The sequence below is a fragment of the Macadamia integrifolia genome, chromosome 7, assembly GCF_013358625.1.
Source record: "Macadamia integrifolia cultivar HAES 741 chromosome 7, SCU_Mint_v3, whole genome shotgun sequence".
Taxonomy (NCBI): domain Eukaryota; kingdom Viridiplantae; phylum Streptophyta; class Magnoliopsida; order Proteales; family Proteaceae; genus Macadamia; species Macadamia integrifolia.
The window spans coordinates 1,553,888-1,576,149 of record NC_056563.1 but is presented as its reverse complement, the minus strand read 5'-3'; the positions used below and the strand labels follow the sequence as shown (position 1 = coordinate 1,576,149).

The 22,262-nt window shown below is 38.5% G+C and overlaps 2 protein-coding genes across 6 annotated transcripts; one reads left to right on the top strand and one right to left on the bottom strand.

Annotated features, from left to right (window-relative positions):
* Positions 1-438: 438 nt before the first annotated feature.
* Positions 439-8,283, top strand: LOC122084555. Of its 3 annotated transcripts, none has more exons than XM_042652873.1 (12): positions 439-653; positions 877-1,019; positions 1,408-1,690; positions 1,893-1,984; positions 3,525-3,627; positions 4,274-4,539; positions 4,796-4,927; positions 5,172-5,294; positions 6,197-6,340; positions 6,979-7,187; positions 7,604-7,757; positions 7,861-8,283. In XM_042652873.1, the coding sequence occupies exons 3-12, from the start codon at positions 1,489-1,491 to the stop codon at positions 8,077-8,079; spliced, it is 1,644 nt and encodes a 547-aa protein (XP_042508807.1). In that variant the 5' UTR covers positions 439-653; positions 877-1,019; positions 1,408-1,488; the 3' UTR covers positions 8,080-8,283. The 3 variants fall into 3 exon arrangements, with proteins under 3 accessions (XP_042508807.1, XP_042508809.1, XP_042508808.1); XM_042652875.1 differs by having other exon boundaries at positions 1,153-1,690; XM_042652874.1 differs by lacking the exon at positions 439-653 and adding an exon at positions 660-788.
* A 213-nt stretch (positions 8,284-8,496) lies between these two features.
* Positions 8,497-21,513, bottom strand: LOC122084554 (polyadenylate-binding protein-interacting protein 7-like). Of its 3 annotated transcripts, none has more exons than XM_042652870.1 (7): positions 21,177-21,513; positions 19,951-20,465; positions 19,608-19,858; positions 12,656-13,103; positions 12,479-12,549; positions 10,335-10,459; positions 8,497-9,193 (listed from the first exon to the last, which is right to left on the bottom strand). In XM_042652870.1, exons 2-7 carry the CDS (start codon positions 20,414-20,416, stop codon positions 8,890-8,892), a joined length of 1,665 nt encoding a protein of 554 aa, XP_042508804.1. In that variant the 5' UTR covers positions 20,417-20,465; positions 21,177-21,513; the 3' UTR covers positions 8,497-8,889. The 3 variants fall into 3 exon arrangements, with proteins under 3 accessions (XP_042508804.1, XP_042508806.1, XP_042508805.1); XM_042652872.1 differs by having other exon boundaries at positions 19,951-20,366; XM_042652871.1 differs by having other exon boundaries at positions 19,608-19,855; positions 21,177-21,512.
* Between the last annotated feature and the right edge of the window lie 749 nt (positions 21,514-22,262).

Sequence of the window (22,262 nt, the reverse complement as noted above, 5' to 3'; positions counted from 1 at the left end):
AATGTTTTGATAAGAAGATTTTATTGGAAAAATAAAAAGCCCTTAAGATAAAAGGCTTTAATTTAAGCCATAGTTTTAGTGCACGATATCAGATCAGGTATTGATGAATTCCAAAAATCAATATCAATACTAATAGAGTGTATATGAATCGGTTCATAAAAAACATTTTTGCCCTCGAAGATAACAATTCCATGTTATTGGTTGAGATCAGCTCCGATCTTGATGGATCTGATACTGATCCACTGGTAAGGCATAAAGATAAAATAATTAAGGATAAATCCGTCCAATTCAGATTGGTATTGGTTGAGACTTGAAACCATTCCCGAATTGTAAAAACCTTGTCACTGTCGGCCGATCCCAACCTCCGGAATGGAATGGAATCGGATCGGAATCGTGTGGCCTTTCCTTGTTTTAAACCCTATGAACGAGTGTCAAGTAAGAATCGAAGCCAAAATCAATTGAAGTAGTGAGCTGTTTTAAAAAGTCGTTTTCTAGTATAAAGGCTCCCAACGCCCGAAGCCTGCAAGTGGAATTTCTGATACTGACAGTTCAGTTTCAGAATTGCCTTTTCTTTAATCTGCAAAAAGAGAAAAGAAGGAAGAGGAAGAAGGAAGGAAAGAGTTAAGAAATTCAAAAGCAATTTCTTCCTAAAGGTTGTCGTTTCTTTTGTTCTGTTTCCTCCCGTTTTCTGTTAGAAAAGATACTGGAATTCCTTCTGTCCCCTTATGTTTCTATGTGTTTTTTTAAAAGGATTATCCCAATTGTAGATTCCCCCGCTCAAGGAAATAGTAAATTTTCATCTTTTTCTCTCTTTCATATCAACCTTTTTCGTTTTCCCCTTTCGAATTTTGAATTGTTCCTGTTTCCTTGTGTTAGCTTCACTGGGTGAATGATTCTACCAAGCTCTCATGGTTTCTGGATCTCCGATTGATTCCTTATCAGTTCTCTCGTCCGATTTGGTGTTGTAGACTTGTAGCGATCCAGAACCTGCGAATCTTTATCTTTTCGGAAGCTTTGTGGTAAGATTTTTGTGTTCATTTCCTAAATTTGAACAAACTGGGACTAGAATTTCTCTATCATTTGGTTCTGTCCAAAAATTTTTAGTTTTTCATCGCCAAAATATTTCTGCTTGTTTGATCCTTGTTGTTTCAGTGAAGATGTAAAGATTACTTCAAAGTGTTCTGCTTTTCCTTTTCGATGGGAAATGAATTAAGAGAGGGAGTTTGAAATCCAGTTTAACAAGTGCTTTATGGCTTCTGACTTGCTCCATTGCTTCGGTCCTTTGGTTTTCAGATGATTTATTACTAACGCAACATGCAGCTTTGTTACATGCGGTGTACAATTTGCTCTCGTGCATTAGAAACGGTTGAAATTTTTTTTTCTCTAACGCCTAATTACATGTTGAAGGAAATGGTTTTGAGAAATTTTGATCGGTACTTATCGGCAATTTGAGCGGAATTCTGGTAGAGAGAGCTTTGAGAAGTAACCATGGCTGGGAATAGAGTTGAGGTGATCCACAGCAAGGGCTGTTCGAAATTATCTGTTGGGATTTCCTCTTCGCTGTCTTCTTTGCGAGGGATGCAATCCTTCGAGCCAACGCATTCAGCTTCCTTAGCCAGGTCTCAGCCCAACGTTCGAGCCAGCGGTCCATTCGCTGGTCTGGTTATTTGTGTCACTGGTCTATCCAAAGGTAAGCAGTTTATCATGCTTTACGGTTCGCATTTTATTTGATTTCAAGGTTTCGACACGGTTGGAACGGTAGGCTGGTAGCTTTCCAAGATTCAAGTGTGTGATCTCGCATTGCAAGCTTCAGCTTTTGTGTGTGCGTGAGTAAAAAAAGAAGAACAGGTTAAACACCAATTAATTCATGTATATGCTCTGTAATGTGACAGAAGCGAGGAAACAGGTCATGGATGCCACAGAGAAATTAGGTGGTCAATACAGTTCCAGCTTGCATTCACAATGTACTCATCTGGTGGCCCAGATATCCTTTCATAAAAACCCCCTGTTTGACAGTATCTTAGTTGTTGTATCAGCATCAATATGAGAACAAGTTGCCTAACCTCTATGCATGGCAGATATACAAGTTTCTAATCAGACTTAATTCGAAACTAGGGCCTTCTGGACCTCATTTTTGAATAGCATAATAAAAATGAAAAACTGTCAGAAGGTATATATGTACAAGTTGGTTGGTCACAAGATTAAGTTGCAGTGATAATTTCTTCTTCTTTGACGGTCATGGCATCCTCTATGCATGTGAGAGTAGACTGGGATCGAATCTTGTGGAAAACCTTGAAAACAGTATGTGGTTGGTCAAGTTGCCTCATCCTCTGTTACAATGTGGTACTGGGTAGGCCTTTGCCTCCTAAATTCGTAGCCTGTATATTCCTGCACTGTCATTTGTGGGAAAGGCATTGGATACCCAAATAAAAGAGGGACAATTAGAAAAAGGAAAATGTGATATAAAGATTTTTATAAATGGTATCTACCCTTGGTATCCAGTATCGATATGATACGGATTAATACAGGTTATATGTCTGATAAGTATCAAGATTGGCTATGTTGATATGATACAGAACTGATACATAAAAAAATATGAACAAAATCGATAAAGATGAATTCAATACCGATAAATAGGTTGCCAAAACCCAATTTTTTGAAAGAAAACTTCTTCCTGCTTTGATTGTAATGGTCAAAACCTAAGTGGATCCATCCACACCCAAAAACATTGTGGGAGGAGTGATTAAACAAGAAAAAAATTTGCATTAAAGCTCCTCAAAGAGGAGATTGAACATCAAAGCTGCAGGTTGAAGTATGCTAAAAAAATTATATTTTTTGGGGCTTTAATCCTTGTTTTTCTTGCTTTTCTTTTCGCCAAGTATCACATCTAGACTGGAAAACTGATTTAGATTTGGATCATCTTGAATGATTTATGATCGATAGTGTATGATTTTGTTTGTTGCTAAGTACTTATTATTAATAGTTACATACTACTTAGGTTTGTTTAATATGTTACTAGGAGAATATTAGTATGGTTACTTAAAACTTAGTAGTATGTTTATACTTACATATTGCTTTTTGGTTTTGACCATTGGGGATTATTTTAAGCTAGTTCCAATATTCAAATAGAATTTTATTTTTCAAATCTTCTTGCTTAATTGGTTCTTGCTACTTTTTAGTAGGTTTGAAATTGCACTTGCCAATAAGGATTTGAATCACATAGATGCCGGTTGAAACAGAGATAAATTGACATTGGTTTGATATCATTAGTTAATGCTTATTTATAGTGTACAATGCTTAAAACACTTATTATGCATTCATAAGCATATCCATGCTTATCAAAGCATATATAGCATCTCTCCGATATGTCTCTTAAAACTAGCTTTCTGATACGCTGCCTGATACCAATACTTGACACCTTGTACCTGCCTTCATGTGTTTTAAATTTGCACTGCATAACTGAAAAGACTATCTTGTACTAGGTTTTTCTCAAGGGACCTTTGTCAGCACTTAACCCTTTTTACAGCTTCAGTGGACGTAAGTTTGAGCATGCTTTAAAGCATGGATTGGGAAATGGTCTATTTGTTGTCACCTTGGGATGGTTCGTGGATAGTGTCAAGAGGAATGGTGAGTACCAACGTTTCCCCATCTAATTTTACTGGATTTTAGACCGAGTTCAGAGGGAAAATGGATATTACCAAACACCAGTTGATTTGTAAACAATTATACCAATCATGTGATATATACTAAGTGATGGGTAGGGTTGTGATCTCTTGTGTGGTTGTGGTAAACAATTACGTGGATGCTTATAACACGAGCCAGTATTCAGATAGCCAAAAAAATGAACTGTATAATATTTTGCCAAATGGTCATTTATTGGAGAAATATTCCATTCTGGATAGTTCTTTGACTATGGCCAATCAGAGAGATGTCCTATTGATCTGATGATCTGGACCAGTTGACCACGTACCTTTTTCTGAGTAGACATACTCTGCTCTGAAGTTTGTCTTGAATTCTCCGACAAAATGGTCCATTGTGGGTGGAGACATCCTGCATCATTGACCAGACAACTACTTAACTGTACGGCGGGTTGAAATACTGGGAAAATTTTTGGCCTTAGTCGGACTTTCAAATAACTTTATCCTAATCCCAGTTATCATCATAAATTCAGAGTGGAGGTGTTGGTTTTGTTTCTCTTGGAAGTTATCAAGGGGAGGAAATTATGAGACCTAAATCAATACATTTCTTCTTCAATGGTTCATACTTGCTGCAGTGAGGTTGAGTGAATCACTTTATAGTGTTAAAACTGTTGGAGAAAGTGGCTTACAAGTGAAGGAGTTGAATCGGCCTGTGGGGTTCACTGCCACGGAGAATACTTGTTTGCCTGTTGGTCTGCGTGAAGATACTACACAATGTAGCAACGGTCTGCAATCGCATACACACGTTACTGGAAAGGAGAATAGTAAGACTGGGGCAGCAGTTCTTTCCAGACACTCCATATTTGTCGATTCAGATATTTCCACGGAACTACGCAGTAAGGTAGAATCTGCATTGAAATTTTACTGGATAATATTAATTTTTCTCTTGGAGACAGGACTTTAAGATGTAGCTTTCCTTTCTATTGCAAATTGTGCTACAGTCCAGTATCAAAGGGCAGACTTGTCTTGGCATCTCATATTCTATAGCGCAATCTATACCAGTTGTACAAAAGATTTGACTTCTTATTAGAAGTATCTTGTTAAATGAAAATTTGAGAATGTACTACATTTGGGGATAATCGGTTCATTCGTAACAGGTTGTAGAGACAGCTACACAAGAAGGTGCTACAATTGTGGATCAATGGTTTGTTGGTTGCAGTGCAAGTCATGTAGTGTGTGAAGGACCTTCTGTTCAGAGATATCTTGGCCACACTGATAATGTTGTCACAGTAAGTAGTACTGAATTTGGTTTGTTTTCTTGTAAAAGCACCCTACATCCCAACTGATTGAGAGAGTGGTCCAGGATGGTAATCCACTGTTTGTATGTTGTGTCAGCGATGCGTGAACCGTTGCTATATTCAATCCTAGGTTCGCATAAAATTAGGTCTCCCTTGGCTGCTTGCAAACTGTATTAAATGCTTTATAGCTTGACCCTGACCACCATTAAATTCATTTATCCGTGAATTGTTTCAGCCATTTTGGATTCTCAAAACGACGAAGGAGAAAAATAAGCAAAGGCTCGTGCATTTGTCTGCTGATTTAGCTAGGCAAGTTGGCATGATCCTGGAGAGTTTTCAGACTGTAATCGCAGGGAAGGTATAGTACTTCAGAGTTCAGATGCAATGTTACCCTACCTTCTTACTAGAGAAAGAATTTTTTGATAAATTTTTAGTGTTACAATTGCTTCTTTCTCTCAATTAATAAACAGAAAAGTAGGTTGGAATGCCCCTACACTTCTGCTATTAGTCTGTTTATCCCCTGTTCTAGTTTCTAGTTGGAGCTGAAATGCTGAATAAATGTACTCTTATAGAAAACCAGTCCATCAACAGTTCTCTTGTAGGATAAACCTGTTAAGAATGTTATGTAAAGTATGTACCCTAGACAGTATTCATTACATAATTACTTTTCTTTTTTCTTTTTGACCCAAAAAAAAACTGATTACTGGATATACTTTATTTCTTTGAATACAAAAGTGGAGTTACTCGGTTGTCATTTTCAATCTTGTGTTTGATATGGGAAATTGGTGAATTTTGAATTATTGATCAAGGGTAAAGTATTGAAGCCTTGAAACAACAAATTTCTATTCTCAACCTCACATTGAATAAAAGGGTAATGGGAGATCTAATTAGTGACAAGTTGAGTAAAATTGGTACTAATCCTTACAAACTTGTCATTGCTATTGTCAAGCTACTCTGTATTAAATTACAGTGGATAGCTAAAGCGAATGATATTTCCTTGTTATTATCATCATAGCATAAAAAAGAACTGTTTGTACAAATATTTTTCAGTCAGCTAAACTAGGCCTTATCCCTACTACTTAAGTTGTGGCCACAATAATCCTGTCCTCCCATTCTACTCCGTTTTGGGGCTTTTCTTGTGTTGACTCGTAAGCCCTGATGTCTATTGTCAGTACCCCAACCATATTATTCTTTTACCAACTTCAATTTGCTCTGTATAGCTTATAACTGGTGCTGTCATTGTTCTTCAACTCTTTTCAGGCAGCAAATGGGGTTGGTGCCTGTCAAGATTCACTAAATTTTCATTTAGCACAAAGAAAATTTATAAAAATCCCTGAAGAAAGACAGAAGACTGTTAATTTGGCAAAAGTTGGTGTCAGAAATCGTCGTGGTTGCCATATGCAGGTAAGTAGTAGGTGATATTTTCTTGCATGAGCTACTTGGTCTATCTGTGCTTGTTCCTTTACATCCAATCACAATATATACATAGAGAGAGAGGATCTCTATTGTACATACCGTACATGTTAGATTACATACCTTCTTTGTTAATAAGGTGCACTGGTTAATCATATTATAATGCTATTTACATACCCAGAGCAATGTAGGACTCTGGGAACAGGGGGGCTGGGGTTCCTCCTCCTATGGTTGGATATTCTTTGTTCACATGCTTTCCAACTTTGGAGTTTATCCCAGAAGAAAAGTCAACCTAATAGACTATCTAACTGTCATATTGTCACATGATAGGAACTAGGGAGTTGTGAGTTCCAGAAAAAAATGCTTGTGCAATTTGTTAAGATCATATGGTAGCAATCATTTTGGTGCCGGGGGATGTTCTAAGTTGCAATTATAAAGTGGCCTGTGGTCCAATTATATGCCTGTCATGTATCTATGACAGAGGGAATGATCTTCCTGCACTCCTCTTCTCACAGAATTCTGCATTTATTTATTAATTGCCATATTCAACCTAAACTAGAGTATATCTTCTGTATATTGATGATTCATATTAACATTTGTCCAGCAATTTTTTGTGCGTCTCTTTACAGACATTTCAAGCTCCAATGCGCCCAATTGCCCCAAGCAGCCTTCTGGATTCTATCTGCTGGTCAATATCTGAGCCAACTTCAACTGCTTGTATTCATACAGATTCTTATGGTTTTGAGGATGTAAGCGACCAACACACTTCTATATTCTTTGATGCCAGAGGGGACCCAGAAGCCTCGTTAGAGAACTTCTCTCGTCCACTCAAAGAAAGGTTGCTGTAGTTCTTCCTTTATTTGATTTTAGATTAACGTTTCATGCTTCGAAGATGTGGTGCATGGGATGGGGTTCACAGTTCTGTAGCCCATTTTGAAGATCTACACCAAAATTCTTGACTTGAAGAATCTAATCCCTTCATTTTTATGACAAGTAGTCAATTAAAAAAAAATAATAATAAATAAATAAATAATCTATGAATTGACTTATCAGGTCCTTCTATTTGCTAGGGGAACCTCTTTGCGCTTCCATATTCTCATTTGCACTATGAGTAGCTTTGGACCTAGCTTCCATCTTGTTATGCAGATGGGTGCCTTTTATTTGGTTTCCTATTAATTATATGATATTTTTAAGCCTCGCGCTGCTTGTTTTCTAATTGTTCTCAATTTTCTCAAAATGCATGGTTGGTTCCAGTGAAAAGGCAGAGTTGATATTCAAAAATCACTTTCTTACGATTCTGTTTCCAATTGACCGATTTAGTGAGATGGGGCCTTCTTCCAGAACATACTTCAGCGATTCTGGTTTTACATGTTTGCAGGTGTTAGATCATATCTATGCATTTTATCAGGTATGTGTTTTGGAGGTTGTGATGTATGCCTTCTGTTATTTAATGTGTGATGTATGCCTTCTGTTTCAACATCATATACCTAGTTGTGTATGCTACTCTGCAGGAAAACATGTCATCGGAAGACGTAGATGCTGCAATTCATACCGACTCTAGGTATGCTGATCGGCTTCGATCGGTCTATGCCACCAAAGAGACAGCAGAGCTTGGTTATGTACGATTCAAGCGGATTGATTTTCTTGGAAGTCGTAAAAGTTTTGAAATGTTGAAGCGTGTTAATGGGGATAACAATAGCAATGTGTATGAGCTGTTGATCAGAACATGAGTTCTTCTTTAAGTTTGAATCTCTCTCCCATTCCTGGAGACGGAAGACCTGTTACAACTTACAAGCCCCAGCTCCAGATCATTGGATAATAACTCTTGCGTTCATCTGTACAATGATGAAAATAAGATTGTGTTTATACCTGAAATTTGTAGATTATTGAGTTTCACCGCATATAATAAATAGTGTCATGCCATTGTATGATCAGTATCTTGTGAGGTTTTTCTATCATCACATGCCATATATTCCTTCACTATGCCCTTCGCCACCATGAAATTTCCAAAGGGGCTAGTGTAGGTGGTTTAAAACACAAAACCCAATTCACCACGCAGCGAAAATAGTTGACCAACATATTTTCCTATTAATTTTGGATTTCCCCTTAACCTCGAGGCCCAGGCGCCCAGCAAGCCATATGCCATATGCCATTGAATCGATTGGGTGTCATATATATCACATGTATGTTACAGTGTCAGGGGGAAAAGGAATTTAACAAGGACAATTTAAAACATATAGTTACAAGAAATAAACAGAGTTGAGAAACAAAAGCTAACTGGAGTCACCCAATTAATGACACATGTCCTCTTTTTTTCTTTTCTGAACTACCCACATCGTTCTTTTCTCTTTCTTTCTTTTTTCCTCGTCTCTTTTTTTTTCTTCCTTTTCTTTGTTTCCCATCTTAGGCCTCTGTTCTCCTATCCCTTCCAGTTCCTCCATATGCACATACAAGAATGAAGATTATGAACTAAGACAACGGTTCACGGGGTCTGATTGCGTCAAAAACTCCTATAAACTTACAATGTCATGTCTCTAAAATCAATATATCACAACTTCCAGAAGCCCTGGCTGATTCTCTGTGTAGTTCAAGCCCTCCTCTTCTAGCAGGTATTGCTCCACAGCAATAGGCAGTCTTGCTGGAGTACGGGAACCCTTGGTGTGGTGGCCAGTACCAACACAGATATAGACCTGCAGCCGTTGCGCTGCAGACCTGGCTAAACTCCTCAAGATGCTTAACTCGTTCTTCAGCACATGAATGGCCTCGTTCACATGCAGCCCATGCAAGTCTATCATCCGTTGTTGTCCTCTGACACTGCCATGGAACTCTCGGGCAACTGGATTCCTGCATCAGAAAGCATCAAGACACTATTAAAAAGGCCCAAGCAAAAAAAATTGGTGATGTGCGATACAGATTAATTTGCACCATGCATCAAGCATATATAAACCTTGCACCAACGGTCATCATTCCTACACAGACAAATAACCATGCATTGAGTATCATTCCTACACAGACAAATAACCATGCATTGAGTATCAGGAAAATCCCTGGATTCCCACCCTATTGGACTAAGCCATGCAAAGGAGCAGTCAAGGATGAAGGTAACTCTCATCATTCTACAAGACAGAAGTACTCAACAGTGTGGTAACAAACACATGGTTGTGTGTCCATCATACCATCAGTAATCGCCTCAAGTTGCAATGGTACGTGTGTGCATTAACCACACATCATGCATCCAACAAACCTATGTGTCAGCTTTGCTTATGTTGGTCCATCCAACATGCAACAGCTATGCATTGACATCAGTCATGACAAGGCAAGAGGTGGTGCCGCAACCTATATAACCTTGTTGGGTTAATGAAGACAGCAGGCACTCCAGAGTGCTAGATTTCCAAGAACACAAGATTGGGTGCACATAATGAATGACAACTACTTCCAACATTTAACTGCCCAATATATGAATGTTCCACCCCACCCCCACCAAAAAAAAAACCTGCGTCCGAAGTACCATAATCAAAACGAAAAAAAGTCAGTGATTTATGTAAAACATTTCAGCTTAAAAACAAAGAAAAAACTCCACACTGATTTACAGAAAACCTAGCCTCTCTACCTCTGTCTAGGAGCCGACAATATCATATCTCGTAAAATTGCAGCTTGGCATGTTTGGATATAAATATGGTCAAAGGGAAATAATCAATAATAATTAGTCTACAGCCCACACCCACATGTTACATGACAAATATTGTCCTATAACCCTTTCATTGTAATTATTATCATGATATAAAAGTCGGTTAAGACGAGGATGGGGCACATTTATATGAAAATTGCAAACATAAACAACAACAACAATCAATCATCAGTGTGCTTCTAACCAATTTAATTAACATACAATGCACCCCTAGGAATCATCGAAATCATGCACTCATGCAAATTAAATTGTAAGGCACCAGACTAATGCAAGAATTGCAGCCAGGATCAAACTTACCTATGTCGATAAATGGATTCTTGAGCTTTTATATGAGCTGCCTTCATATGCATGTTGTGCACCTGTCCTTTCACACTTAATTCTTTTGCTAGAGCCTTGTTGCCATTATTATATGCCTGTTGTGCCTGTTTTTAATTAACCTCAATTAGGAATTACCAAATAGCTTGCTTGATCAACTTAAAACTTTAAAATACCTCCAATTCTACTAATAAGACTGATTACAAACATGTAACCAATTCAAACAAAGAATACAAAGTAAAGGCCCCCTTTCCCAATTGAAATTGGCATTAAACATAACAGAATTCATTGCACATATGACAGTCCAGATGTTTCCTAACCACTCAGTTTGCCTAAAAAAGAAAAGTTGGCCACAATCAACAGTAAAATTCCTGTAAATCTATCTATTTCAAACTACCAAAAACTTTTTCCTTCTAAGGGGTGAGGGTGGAGCAAGGTTAGAAGAGGAAGGTGATCAAAATTTTCTTATCAGGCAAATCCCTGAGCTTCATGACTAGTAATAACCCCTACTAGAACTTGTAGCATGGTGGAAATGATATAAGAAATGAAGCACATTGCTAGGGAGGATTTCTCATTCAAATAAAATGCCCACCAGGATAATCTTCCCTTGTTTTACAAGCAACTTCACTTTCAGAAGGCACAGTAAACCAACTCATTGTGAAATTGTAGAAAACATTAAAGCTGAACATTCATGAACATGCACTAAAAAATTGATTTCCTAGACAGAGCAGTGCATCTCATGCTTTAAAGTTGAGCTGAAAAGGCTACTACTTTCACAGAATGCTTCAATGTGGTCCTAGCTTGATGTTACTTTTTCACTCTTCAGTTCTCTAAGATTCTTCTTCATTTTTCCCCTTTTGACCAACTTTAATAAATAGATGCAGGGATCAGAATCCAACAAGGGCAAGAGGTCTCAAACTCAATAAGCACCACATAAAGAAAAGATTAAACTGAAGGAAATTCTTCCTTCAAGAGGGTATGGTAAACTAGCTTTTCAACCTTTTAGCCTCATAACATACAAATAAGCAGACTGAATTTGAAACTGTTTCTGTGTGTGTGCACTTAAGTTATGTAATTGTCTTCATGAATTAGGCTTAGGGGTAGTTTATAGTTTACTGAGATAGTTTGTGCTGTACTAGCAATTCAGTATAAGGAATAAATTCAGTGGCACAGACAGTTTCCTTTTTTTTTTTTTTTTTTTTTGGGGGGGGGGGGGGGTGGTAATTTGATTTTGACAGTCAATTCCCAAAATAAATTGAGAAATAAAGCAAAAAACTCGGAAAGAATAATTTTGTGCTTAATATGCCCTTGATAGAAAAAACACGAGCTTAGTTCTCTCTCTCTCCCTCCCTCCCTCCCTCTCCCCTTTTGTGCCATATGATATGCCACTCCTAATCAGCCCATCTGCTCGTGTTCTTTGGACATAACCACTGTCCAACCCAGCTCAACAGAATTTTCAACGGGTGCTACTTTTGAGTTCCCTCGGATGAATATATTCCTGATTCCATCAGCTAGTCATACAACTGATACCATACCAACTTCGTCATCCCAGCATGGCTGGTCCCAGTAAAATCTAATAAAGGTGAAACTTACTTATAAAGCAACGTGTTGATCATGTGAACACAAAAAAATTACCTCTCAGCTTCATTCACCCAGCTCTAATTCTATGGGCAAAATCTCTCGCCCTATTGATGATTGAACCGAAACCATCACACCGTGGGGTATATCTTTGTCAAAGCTTGTTTATTTTAATTTGCAGTCATTCCAAGTCTTTTGGTGTGGAGCACTAAAGCATTAGCATGAACTAAATTACTCTAAAAACATGTCACCATGGAATAAGAAAAAAATTCTCATCATTTACAAAATATCTGAATGGACAAACCAGAAATCAAAATATGGCTTATTAGGATCAGCAGGGAGTGGCCTTGACTCCCTTGGAGTCTTGAATTTCATACGATTGTATGGGCACATCTCAGATTCTCCTCAACTGCAGGATTTGACTTGCATCTATCCAATATGCCAATATACATGGGATAGACTCATTATTATCCAATTCAAAAGAATAGATAGAAAATGCAGAGAAAAAGGGCTTAAACACATGGATTACTACTTCCAGGGTATGTTACCTGGTCAAAGTAAGCATTGCGAAGTCGTGCATGATCACGAGCTTCTCCCCTAAGTTCTGAGTACATATTTGCTGCCATCTCAACATAGTTAAAGCAATTATAAAGGCAAAAACCCAATTCCAAAAGTATAGTGCCATACTGAAACATGTTTAAAAATTGTCAACTTAGGAACATTACCCACTACATCTCCAGTCTCAAGCCAAGGAGCTCCCCGAGCTGAAGCATGACTTTCCAATCGGTCACTATGAATGGGCCTCACATGACCACCACTATAAGAGCTAACTAAGTTATGGGAACTTCTGCTTGAGCCAACAGTGGTATCTGAAGAACCGTTTCTCTCATACTTCCATTGACCAGAATCCTGAGATGCCAATTTTCTGACAGTTGAAGCAAAATCTATACCACCTCTGGAGGGGGTTGAGGAGCTGGACTTGAAGAAAAGAATAGCGTCCTTGTCAGAAGACCGGTATGGATTGGGAGCTTGCTGGATATCATCACCCACATAATTTGACAAACCATTTTGATCATCAGGAGCAGTAAGTGCAGGAAAATCTAGTGCACTCAGGTTTGGGGAAGACGGGGTTTTTGAGTTCAGGTTCTGATTAAAACCACCATCAACTTGAAGCTGCAATTTGCAAACAAAAGCACTTTCATCACCCACATCTAAAGATCATCCATCTTGCCAATGATATCTGGCAACATTTGCAATAGAAGGTACATATAATTGTTCTCCTTCAGAAAAACTGAAATCAACTTTATTTAACCCACAAAGTAACCAATAAAAAAAAAAAAGGGCTTACCCAATGCATGAGTCAGAAAGTGTAACATAAAATTTTCATCACATTTAATGCCTTCATTATTTATCCTAAAAGAGCATTAGAGACCAGAAAGTTTCTGGAACTTACTGTTGGGAAAACAAAATCTCACAATCAAGAAACACCCTTCACATTTTCATAATGTTGTTTACTCAGAAGCCATATCACCAAAACATGGACTTCCTTTCAGGAGGCCGGCAAGGAGTTCCCAAATATGTCTACCAAATCTTATCAGTTACAACTTAGGCTCTCTTAGGTTGGATTTCTATTTCAGTTTCAAATTGATTTCTTAAGATAAGTCAGCAATTAGTTTTTTGGTCAGGAAATTGAAATTGTTTGGTTGCATCAATTGAAAATATTTCAAGAATAAGAAATCCATTTGGTAGTTCAATTTTAAAAATAGATTCTCTCTAATTTATGATAATAGTAATAATAATGATAATAATGATAATGATAATGATGATAATAATTATAATAATAATGATGATGATGATAAAGAAAATAAACAAAAAAAATATGATAATAATCATCAGAATAATAAAAAATAATAGTGATAATAATAATAAGGGCTTTTAAGTCTATAAATGTAATCTAAAGGAGATGAATCATCCAAACATAGCAAGAGAGAGAGAGAGAGAGAGAGAGACCCTGCAAGTTCATTATTACGGGTAGTCCTCGAAAGGAGTTTCTAGAAGACCCTGCAACTGTCCCTTAATGTTGAAGAAAGAAGCTTCAAGAGAGGATTCCAGCAGCCTAAGATTAGTTTCCTATTTTGTTTGTCAAGTTAGTTTCTATTTTGGTAACTTAGCTTAGTTTCCTTTTATGAGTGGAAGTCATTAGTTTCTAATTTGTTCTTTATCGGTTAGCAAGTTAGAAGTCAAATTAGAAGAGGCTCCACTGATTGAAACAGGAAGACAAGCTTGATTAATGGAATTTGAGTGTTACCTCATGGCTGAGAGAGCTTTTATTTGAGAGGTGAGATGCCTAACTTGAGGGGTGGGATGCCCAAAACCTAACTCCTCTTCCCCCCTTCTCAACCCCCATCGATTCCCTTTTCTTTTCTTTGTTTCTCCTTTGATTCCTACTGTGAGAGAGTGACTTGAGTGATGAATGAGGACTCTTGGAGGGCCCGAAGTACAATTACAAATCAGAGATCCATTCAGCCTCAAGGACAGAAATCGATTGGAGATTGTCAAGGTTTAGGAGCTTGGATTGATTCTCAGATATCACAGATCAGAGGTCCATTCTTCAAGCCCTTTGGGGGGTTTGTTCTACCCTTTAAGAGGAGCACTTGACCAGAAGATTAGGACCTTTGGAGGCCAGGTGTCGCTGCTTCAGGTTTTCTCCTCTTCGCACCACTCAAACACTACTTTGCTGGCTGTACTTCTGGTTGTTGTGTTGCTGCCTGCTTTCAGCCCATCTGCAAGCCTATACTTGGTGGATTATTCTGACCTATTCCAGGCCTACAATCGACCAGGTGTGAAGTTCTGATGGAGGGCCCATGGGAGGAGGGAAGAAATCCCTGAGATGCTCAGAGTTGTAAGGGAGATGGAGGAATCACACAGAAAGGTGGGGGGCGTAGGCACTCAAACACTCAATTCAACTCATTCTTCTATTCGTCAATCTGTCCTTTCAATCGGTGGTTACAAGTATTCAAAGAAAAAAAATCAACTCCTACTAAGACTCTAAAAAGGAAACGAGTGCTAGTAGGAAATAAGTTCAAAAAAGCAAAACATCCTAAACCAACTCTACTCCTACATATCTTACCAGTTACCACTTTGGAAATAAAAGACTTTAAATAAAATAGAAATAAAATCCTAAAAGATCCTACTAGCCAAAGATCCAAATTGGATCCCGTCATCTCTGTCTGGTTACTCAGATGGGTATGGATCGGTCCATGGGTGCGTATCTACATCAATTCCCCGTGTCGAGAAAAACTCATCCACTAGTTTTGTAGAACAAAAGAATCAACACCAACCGATCGGCATCCATCCTTACATTTATGAAGTCACCATCGAAACCATGATCGAATGCTATGAAATCCATAACAGGAAGTTCATTGGTGAAGTAATGACTTGGAAAAATAAAATTGATCGGGTCACAGAAGAGATCAACCGATTTAAATTCTTCCACAAGTATATTTTCAACTTCCTAGGGCTCTATCTTGTCTTCCATCATTGGTGGCTCATCTTCTTGCTCGTCCACTGGTTGCTCAATGTTTGAGATCAAGCAATTGAAGATAGAGTGCATACAATCAGATGTGATCAATGCTTGGTCCTTGAGGTCCCTGCATTGACGTTGGATCTCCCGGCAATGTTGTTGAGTCTCCTCAAGCTTCTCTCGTACCAGTTGCATTTGTTGAAGGATTTCCAATAAAAGCTCGAGATCCATTGGCTAGGTTTGCTATTCAGAATCACTATGTACCCACTATGGTAAGAGAACACTAAAATGGAGCACAATGGTAATCTAAAGAGGGAAGAGGCAAATTTGGAATGACAAAAAGGTAAAGGCAAAGGGTAATAAGAATGAGGTGGAATGGTAATTATGAAGATGGGGTATAGGGCATTAATTAAATTTAACTAGGTGGGGGTATGCTAGGAAATAGAAGAAAAAAAAAAAAAAATAGAAGGATGGGTGTGACTTATCGTGGGAAAAGGGGGGCAGAAGGCCAAACTTCTTCAGCCTTTGGATATAACACGTTAGGGAGTCGACTACTACAATAGGAAAGTAACAGCAGTGTTCAAAAGTATCTAAGAGAGCTGCGATGTGAAGAAGAAGGAGAGATCCTCCACATCGAATCAAAACAGGGAATCAGCGACGTCGAAGGGTTTGTTCGAAGCCGGAAGCGACTCATAATGAGGGTCTCGAGTCTCGAGTCTCGAGTCTCGAGTCTCGAGTCTCGAACAGGTATGAATCTTCTTCTTCTTCTTCTTTTTTCTTTTCTCTTCTTCTACTTCTCTCTGCTTCTTTTTTTGCTTGGCTGCAATCGAAAACCCTAGGAGGGGTTAGTGTGAATCTCTTTTTTTCTTTTCTTTTTTTCTGGTTCTATCTCTTTCTCTGCTCTGTTTCTTCTCGTCACTTCTTTTTCTCTTTTTTTTTGGCTGCTGGAGACACCCTAGGAGAAGGGGAGGGGTTGCTCAAAGGGGTCAAGGCTGGGGTTGGCGTTTTGATTGGGAACGATGGGTAAGAGAACTTTTTTTTCACAAACCCTAAAAGGGAGGGGGTCGATGGTGAATTTCTGTGGTAGACGGAAGAGTACGAGGGTTGCCGTTGGAGAGGTTCAATGAAGGGCTTTAGTATTTTTTTTAGTTGGTTCTAAGTTCTAGCAAAACTGGGCATGCCAAGGGAAAGAAAGGGAACATAGGGAAGGAGAGACTGGTGGAGAGGAAGGATGGGATCCTTCGGCTCTAATACCAAGTTGACAGAGGACCTGTAGGGGAAAGGACAAAATCACTAAGATGCTCAGAGTTGCTGGGGAGAGGAGAGGAGAAAAGAGGGACGAATCGCACAAAGAAGGGGGGAAGAGAATCACATGCACTGCCCGCAGGCACTCACACACTCAATTCAACTCATTCTTTTATTCTTCAATCTGTCTTTTCAATCGGTGGCTACAAGAACTTAAAGGAAAAAATCAACTCCTACTTAGACTCTAAAAAGGAAATAAGTTAAAAAATAAAAGAGGAAAACATCGCAAACCAACTTTACTCCTACGTATCTTACCACTATGGAAATAAAAGACTTTAAATAAAATAGAAATAAAATCCTTGAAGATCCTACTAGCCAACGACCCAAACTGGATCCGGTTCATCTCTGTCTAGATACCCAAATGGGTATGGATCGGTCCACGGGTGCGTATCTGCATCAAATACCAAGTTGATGGAGGGCCAGTAGGGGAAGGGAAGAAATCCCTGAGATGCTCAAAGTTATAGGGGAGAGGGAGGAATCGTACAAAGAAGGGGCGAAGAGAATCGCACACACTGCCCGCAAGCACTCAAACACTCAATTCAACTCATTCTTCTATTCTTCAATCTGTCTTTTCAATCGATGGTTACAAGTATTTACAGAAAAAAAAAAAATAACTCCTACTTAGACCCTAAAAGGGAAACAAGTGCTAGGAGGAAATAAGTTCAAAAAAGGAAAATATCCCAAATCGACTCTACTCTTACTTATCTTACCACTTTGGAAATAAAAGACTTTAAATAAAATAGAAATAAAATCTTAAAAGATCCTACCAGCCAAAGACTCAAACTGAATCCGATTCATCATTGTCTGGATACCTAAATGGGTATGGATTGGTCCACGGGTGCATATCTACATCAAGTTGCCAAGCCCTTTTATTTTGGGGCTTCAATTTCAGCCCTAATCCTCTCTATGAAGTTCAGTTTGGCCCTAAGATCTAGGAACCAGATCTGATTATTGGTTTAGAATTGTTATTATTGGGATTGTTTGCCTAGTGTGAACCAACCTTACATCAAAGTGGATCCCTTCCTTACTAAAGAGGTGCAAATCAGGGGGTACTCCACCATAATGAACACCGTGAATTGGAACATATTCTAGAATTTATCATAAAGACACGGCTCAACATTGAACGTACTACAAAATTGCCTTCTCTACATATTTTTGGATCCCAGTGGAGGGTGGAATTAAGTCTTGTGACATCTTTCACACAAAGTGATAGGAGAGCAAAGAAAAGGAATGAAAACGAGATGTCAACTGCAATTTGATAAACTTAAAGAACCAAGTTACATTCTTAATGACCCTAAACAAAATATGAGTTCAAAATGCGGAGGAAACACATATTTCAGTAACAATACGCACATTTTGATGCAGATCTGGGTTCCAAACCGGAATCCGATCTCTTAGGGCCCATTTAATTAGCAAGTAGCACAAATATCATAACCAATGGCATCTTGTAATATACCAGAACTCTCAATGGTTATTAGATAAGTTAAAGGGAAGGGGATATGGAAGGGTTTATTAATTATTGACTAGGAGCTGGGGGTAGTTTTGGTCCTTGGAAGCAATTATAAGGTATGGGTAAGTATTAGACAATGAGAGAATTAGGGCCTAGGGGTAGTATGGAAGGTGAGCAATCAAAATTAAAAGCGAAGTGAATTGTGAGTTGAGGGTTATCCTCTCCTACCTCTAAGCACAAACCAGGGGTGGAAACCAGTTGCGGCATCAAAGAAGAGAACTTCTTCCCTGGAGCTCTGTTGGATCTCATATTTTAGGGCATGGTTCCCAAGTCAGAGGCCTCTTGAATGCAGCCAAGGATCACCCAAAACAGTAAGGAAAGAGAGAGGATCTGATGACCGAATTCTAACTGAAAGTAGAACCAAAACCAGAACTGGTTCCAGGTAGGAAACCACACCTGAGAGGAGGATTTGGAGACCAATACTCCAGGGTTTGGGTCGCCCTAGAGGGATAATCCCCTAAAAGTGTCATCTAAAACCAATCTTCCACTTGAGAGTTCATACAATTCCTTAGGACTGAAGTACGACAGTTGCAGAATAGGGTAAGGAAACAGAAACAGCAACGGGGAAGAAGAGAAGGAGAGAGAGCAAAAGAAATCACAGGGGGCCGGAAGGAGCTCACACAACCTGGCCGGTATCGTACCTACCCGGCACCATAAACAACTCCGCTAAAACTTCATTCTCAAAAACATGTCAATCAATTACAAGAATATCACTATTTAAAGACTCAATAAAACCCTATTTTCCTACTATGAAGTTGAAATAAATTAGGAATCTAACTGAAAAGGGAAAAGAATCTCCTAATCACTTCCTAAAATCTAAACTAATAAAATTAGAAACAAATTAAAACTCAAATTGGAAATTCCTACCTAGCCTAATATCTATCAAAATAAAAAAGATTACATAGATTTCCCCAAAATAATATATAATCCTAAAAAATCCTACTGAATCCAAAAAATCCAACCGGACCCGGTTCGTTCTAGTCGAGATTGCCAGAAGAGTCAACTCGGTTCAGCCTCGATTTTGCATCACATTTTGTGCATACAAGTTTTAGGTCTGCTTTTTTCTTTTTCAATAAACATTGTTTTTTTTTTTGGGGGGGGGTGGTTTCGACTTTCAAGGGGTGGATTCCGATGAAATGATGCTTGTCTCATAAAATGATGGATTCCAATGACTACGCTCCCAAAACAAACATTTTCAGTGGAGGATCTGGAACGGTATGTTACCTACCATACCCTTCACAGTTCTTCAAATATCTAAATCTACATATACACTCAAAAATTGAAAGCAAGAAGCCTTCCTCCCTTGGTCAAAGGTAGGTTAGTTAAGAACGCAGTATACCTCAAGTTGAGTCAGCATCTCAATTGTCAAGTTCAAGTCACACCCATTGGCATAGTAGACCTCTGCAAGGCTTTCAGCAGCAAAACCAGGGAATTGAGAAGCCAAGAATTCCACAGGATTGATGTTAATATCCTCCAAAACCCCATTCTCATTCAAAGTATCGTTTGGGAATTCAGCGATAGGGTTGACATTGTAAGTAAACCCATCCCTTCCTTTACTGCCAATGTGCTGATTACCGTTCATGAACCCTGTTGGAAAATTCAGAAAAGCCGCTGAAGACTGATATTCCCTAAATGACGAAATGGAATATCTTATCTTTTCAATCATCGTTTTAGTTTATTACCATGAGGAGATAATACTTGTTGCTTGCTTAGTATCTGACCACTGCCTGTTGATACAGAGAACCTTGAGCTATCACTCTGATCGTCAATGGACAAACTTGCAAGAGAGAGACTTTCAGGTCCTTGCGACTCATCCTCTCCCATGAACTTGAAGTCTGGAGTGATGTCATCAGGGAGCTGGCAGCGCCAGTACTGGTGGGCCTCCTCGTCGGAGTTATTAGAAACAGTGGACTCTGAACGATCTAAAACTGCTTTCCCAGATGTTCCAGAGGCATTAAGCCTTGCTGTCACATGTGCAGAGCTGAGGCTTCCAGATGAAGATCTAAAGGCAGAAGGGATGAACTCCGCTGCATTTGGATTCAAAGTCGTTGTCATACCCGACGCATTCGGCTTCATGTCGTTTGTTGAGATAACTTTTCTGGACAAGCTCATCATTATTTGAAATTGAACAAATAGATCTTTGTACATGTAAAAGTGTACAAAGAAGCAGAAGATAGCAGAAATAATCACCCAAATCCTGCAAAATAAATTGAATTAAAGAAAATAATTCGAACCAGAAAAGATTCTGAAGTTTCATTTTGAGAATATATCATGTGCACGATATCAAATCCTTGTTAATTCATATATATAATTAACATAAAACAAAGTAAGAAATACTAACACTTAGTAACTAAATTATTTCTAGTGTTTATATCGAAACCTTGGTAATTCATATATCTTAAAGCCGAGAAGAACGACAATACAGAAGGGAGAGGGGGGGGGGGAAGCATAAAGTGCATGAGAGCGTAATTCTTAGACGCATAAAATATTGAAACCCTAAGCTCAACAAAGCAACAAATCGGCGTCACAGCATACAATTCCACCAACTGGTCATTAACAGACAAGCAACAGAAAGCAACCCACGCAAATCCATACCGAGTACAAATGAAAACTCTACGATGAAGTTCAAACATCAGAAGAAAAAAACACTCAATCCACAAAAATCAGTTTGACTGCGCCAACAAACAGCAGATATCAATAACCAGAAGATAAATACATGAAAAAGCTACATGTTTTTGATCTCCAAACAATGAATCCAGAAGGATCTCCAAGCGGAAGTACCGGGAAATAAAAAGGAAAGGAATAAAAAGAAATTAAAACAGATAAAATAGTAAGGAAAAAAGATACAAGCAAAGATTTGAAGATTTGAAGATTTGAAGATCTGAAGAACAGACAAGCTTCCAAGTACCTTTCCGAAGCTCGATTGTAGGTATGACCGATTCGAAACGATTCATCGATCAAGGAAAGAGGTTATAGAAACATGGTATACAAGGAGAAAGAGCCACAAAGGTTGTCGAAGTTCTTCTTCTTCTTCTTCTTCAAGCTGTGAGCTTCTTCAACTAACACAACTGGTCTCTGTTTATCTTCTTCCTCTCAAACCCTGTTGGCGACCACCACCACAGAAAGAAGCTTCAACTCTCTCTCTCTCTCTAACCCAACCCTTCGGCCTTCGCCACTCGATTAGACGTCTCCTCTCTTCCTGTCTATCTATCTAACTCTCCCTCTCTCTCTCTCTCTCTCTCTCTCTCTCTCTAACCCGAAAATAATGATAATGAAAATTGATAAAATAAAGGCAAATTATGGGATTTGTTTATTGATGTAAGGACCTAAAGACCCCTATCATTTGTTGAGATTTTCGAAAAAGCCTTCAGACATGATAGATGATAAGACCTACTAATCTTTAGCTGTATACGTTGCACGCTTTTTATTGCCCGTGTCTGGCGGCGACTTACTATCTACCTTGTCTGCGCGCGTAGAGTTTCAATAGGCTGCTCTCCGCCTTTCGAAACCACTCGATTCGAATCAATGTACTGTTAGTAGGCGTAGATACACGCAAGCCCATAGTTATCTTTTTTCGTAAGAATAACAATGTAATAGGGTTATAATAGAAGATTATGTACTCATATATTGATTCACACAACCAATAGTATGATAGATAAAGGCAATATTTTACTAAAAATAAATAAGGTCAAGAGATTGTAGCCTGATTGCGTGGCTCTTGTACTAATGTGACAGCCAATAATAGAACATATAGGGGCATCAAGATAAATAAAGTTTTTTATTTCATTGGGGTGAAGCAGTAATTTCACACACTAGTCATAAGGGCCATGCGAAGAGACATTTCTTTTTTTCAAAAATTTGAATCTATCAAATTCAACTATATACCCCACATGCATTGATATTTTCTGTTGTATTCTCTAGATTAGCCTTCTATATATTTTTGAATAATTAAGGACTTTCTAATAATAGCAAAGTTTTCTTTATGGACACACCT

Bases quoted from the DNA above. Each gene is read 5' to 3' on its own strand.
- LOC122084554 (XM_042652870.1), bottom strand. From the start codon at position 20,416: ATGTACAAAGATCTATTTGTTCAATTTCAAATAATGATGAGCTTGTCC. The intron at 19,859-19,950 runs GTAATAAACTAA...TGAATTTTCCAA, and splicing joins ACAAGTATTATCTCCTCATG to CAGGGTTCATGAACGGTAAT. The intron at 10,460-12,478 runs GTAACATACCCT...AATTAAAAACAG, and splicing joins GCAATGCTTACTTTGACCAG to GCACAACAGGCATATAATAA.
- LOC122084555 (XM_042652873.1), top strand. From the start codon at position 1,489: ATGGCTGGGAATAGAGTTGAGGTGATCCACAGCAAGGGCTGTTCGAAA. The intron at 4,928-5,171 runs GTAAGTAGTACT...GAATTGTTTCAG, and splicing joins ACACTGATAATGTTGTCACA to CCATTTTGGATTCTCAAAAC. The intron at 7,188-7,603 runs GTTGCTGTAGTT...GGTTGGTTCCAG, and splicing joins TCTCGTCCACTCAAAGAAAG to TGAAAAGGCAGAGTTGATAT.